The following is a 433-nucleotide window of genomic DNA, read 5'->3' on the forward strand; positions in this document are numbered from 1 at the left end:
TTCTTCTTCTTCTACCATCTCTTCTTCTCCTTGCTTTTCAAGATACCCTTCTTCATTGCCATCTATCTTTCCTTCACCTTCTGCCTCTTCTCCTTCCGCATGTCTCTTCTTCTTGTTTCTCTTCATTGTATTCTCAGCCCTATCTAAGTCTTCTGTAGCTTCACCAGAGTCACTTGGTAGCACCCCTTCTTCTTCTTTGTCTTCTTCTGCTTCGCTTGTCTTGTGTCTTTTCGAAGGTCTCGGGAGCAAGACAGCTTCCGCAGCTGGGAGAAAGCTCTTCTGACGTGAACGAGGCTGAGGGGAACCCAGAGGGACTCGGTAGACACGTACAGCACCTTCACAGCATACTAACAGTTGGGCTCGTATCGCTTCCCGATGGATCTATAGAGAGAAGAACAAGAAGCAAAGGAGAAGAGGAAAGAGAGAGAGAGAG

General features: G+C 47.3%; 1 protein-coding gene across 1 annotated transcript; it reads right to left on the minus strand.

Moving 5' to 3' along the window:
- Positions 1 to 12: 12 nt before the first annotated feature.
- Positions 13 to 384, minus strand: CSUI_011394 (uncharacterized protein; the record flags this gene model as incomplete). Its single annotated transcript, XM_068071493.1, has 1 exon — positions 13 to 384. A coding segment is annotated over exon 1 (114 nt), but the record flags the coding sequence as incomplete, so codon positions are not given.
- Between the last annotated feature and the right edge of the window lie 49 nt (positions 385 to 433).

This window comes from Cystoisospora suis (genome assembly GCF_002600585.1).
Source record: "Cystoisospora suis strain Wien I chromosome Unknown contig_11292, whole genome shotgun sequence".
NCBI lineage: Eukaryota > Apicomplexa > Conoidasida > Eucoccidiorida > Sarcocystidae > Cystoisospora > Cystoisospora suis.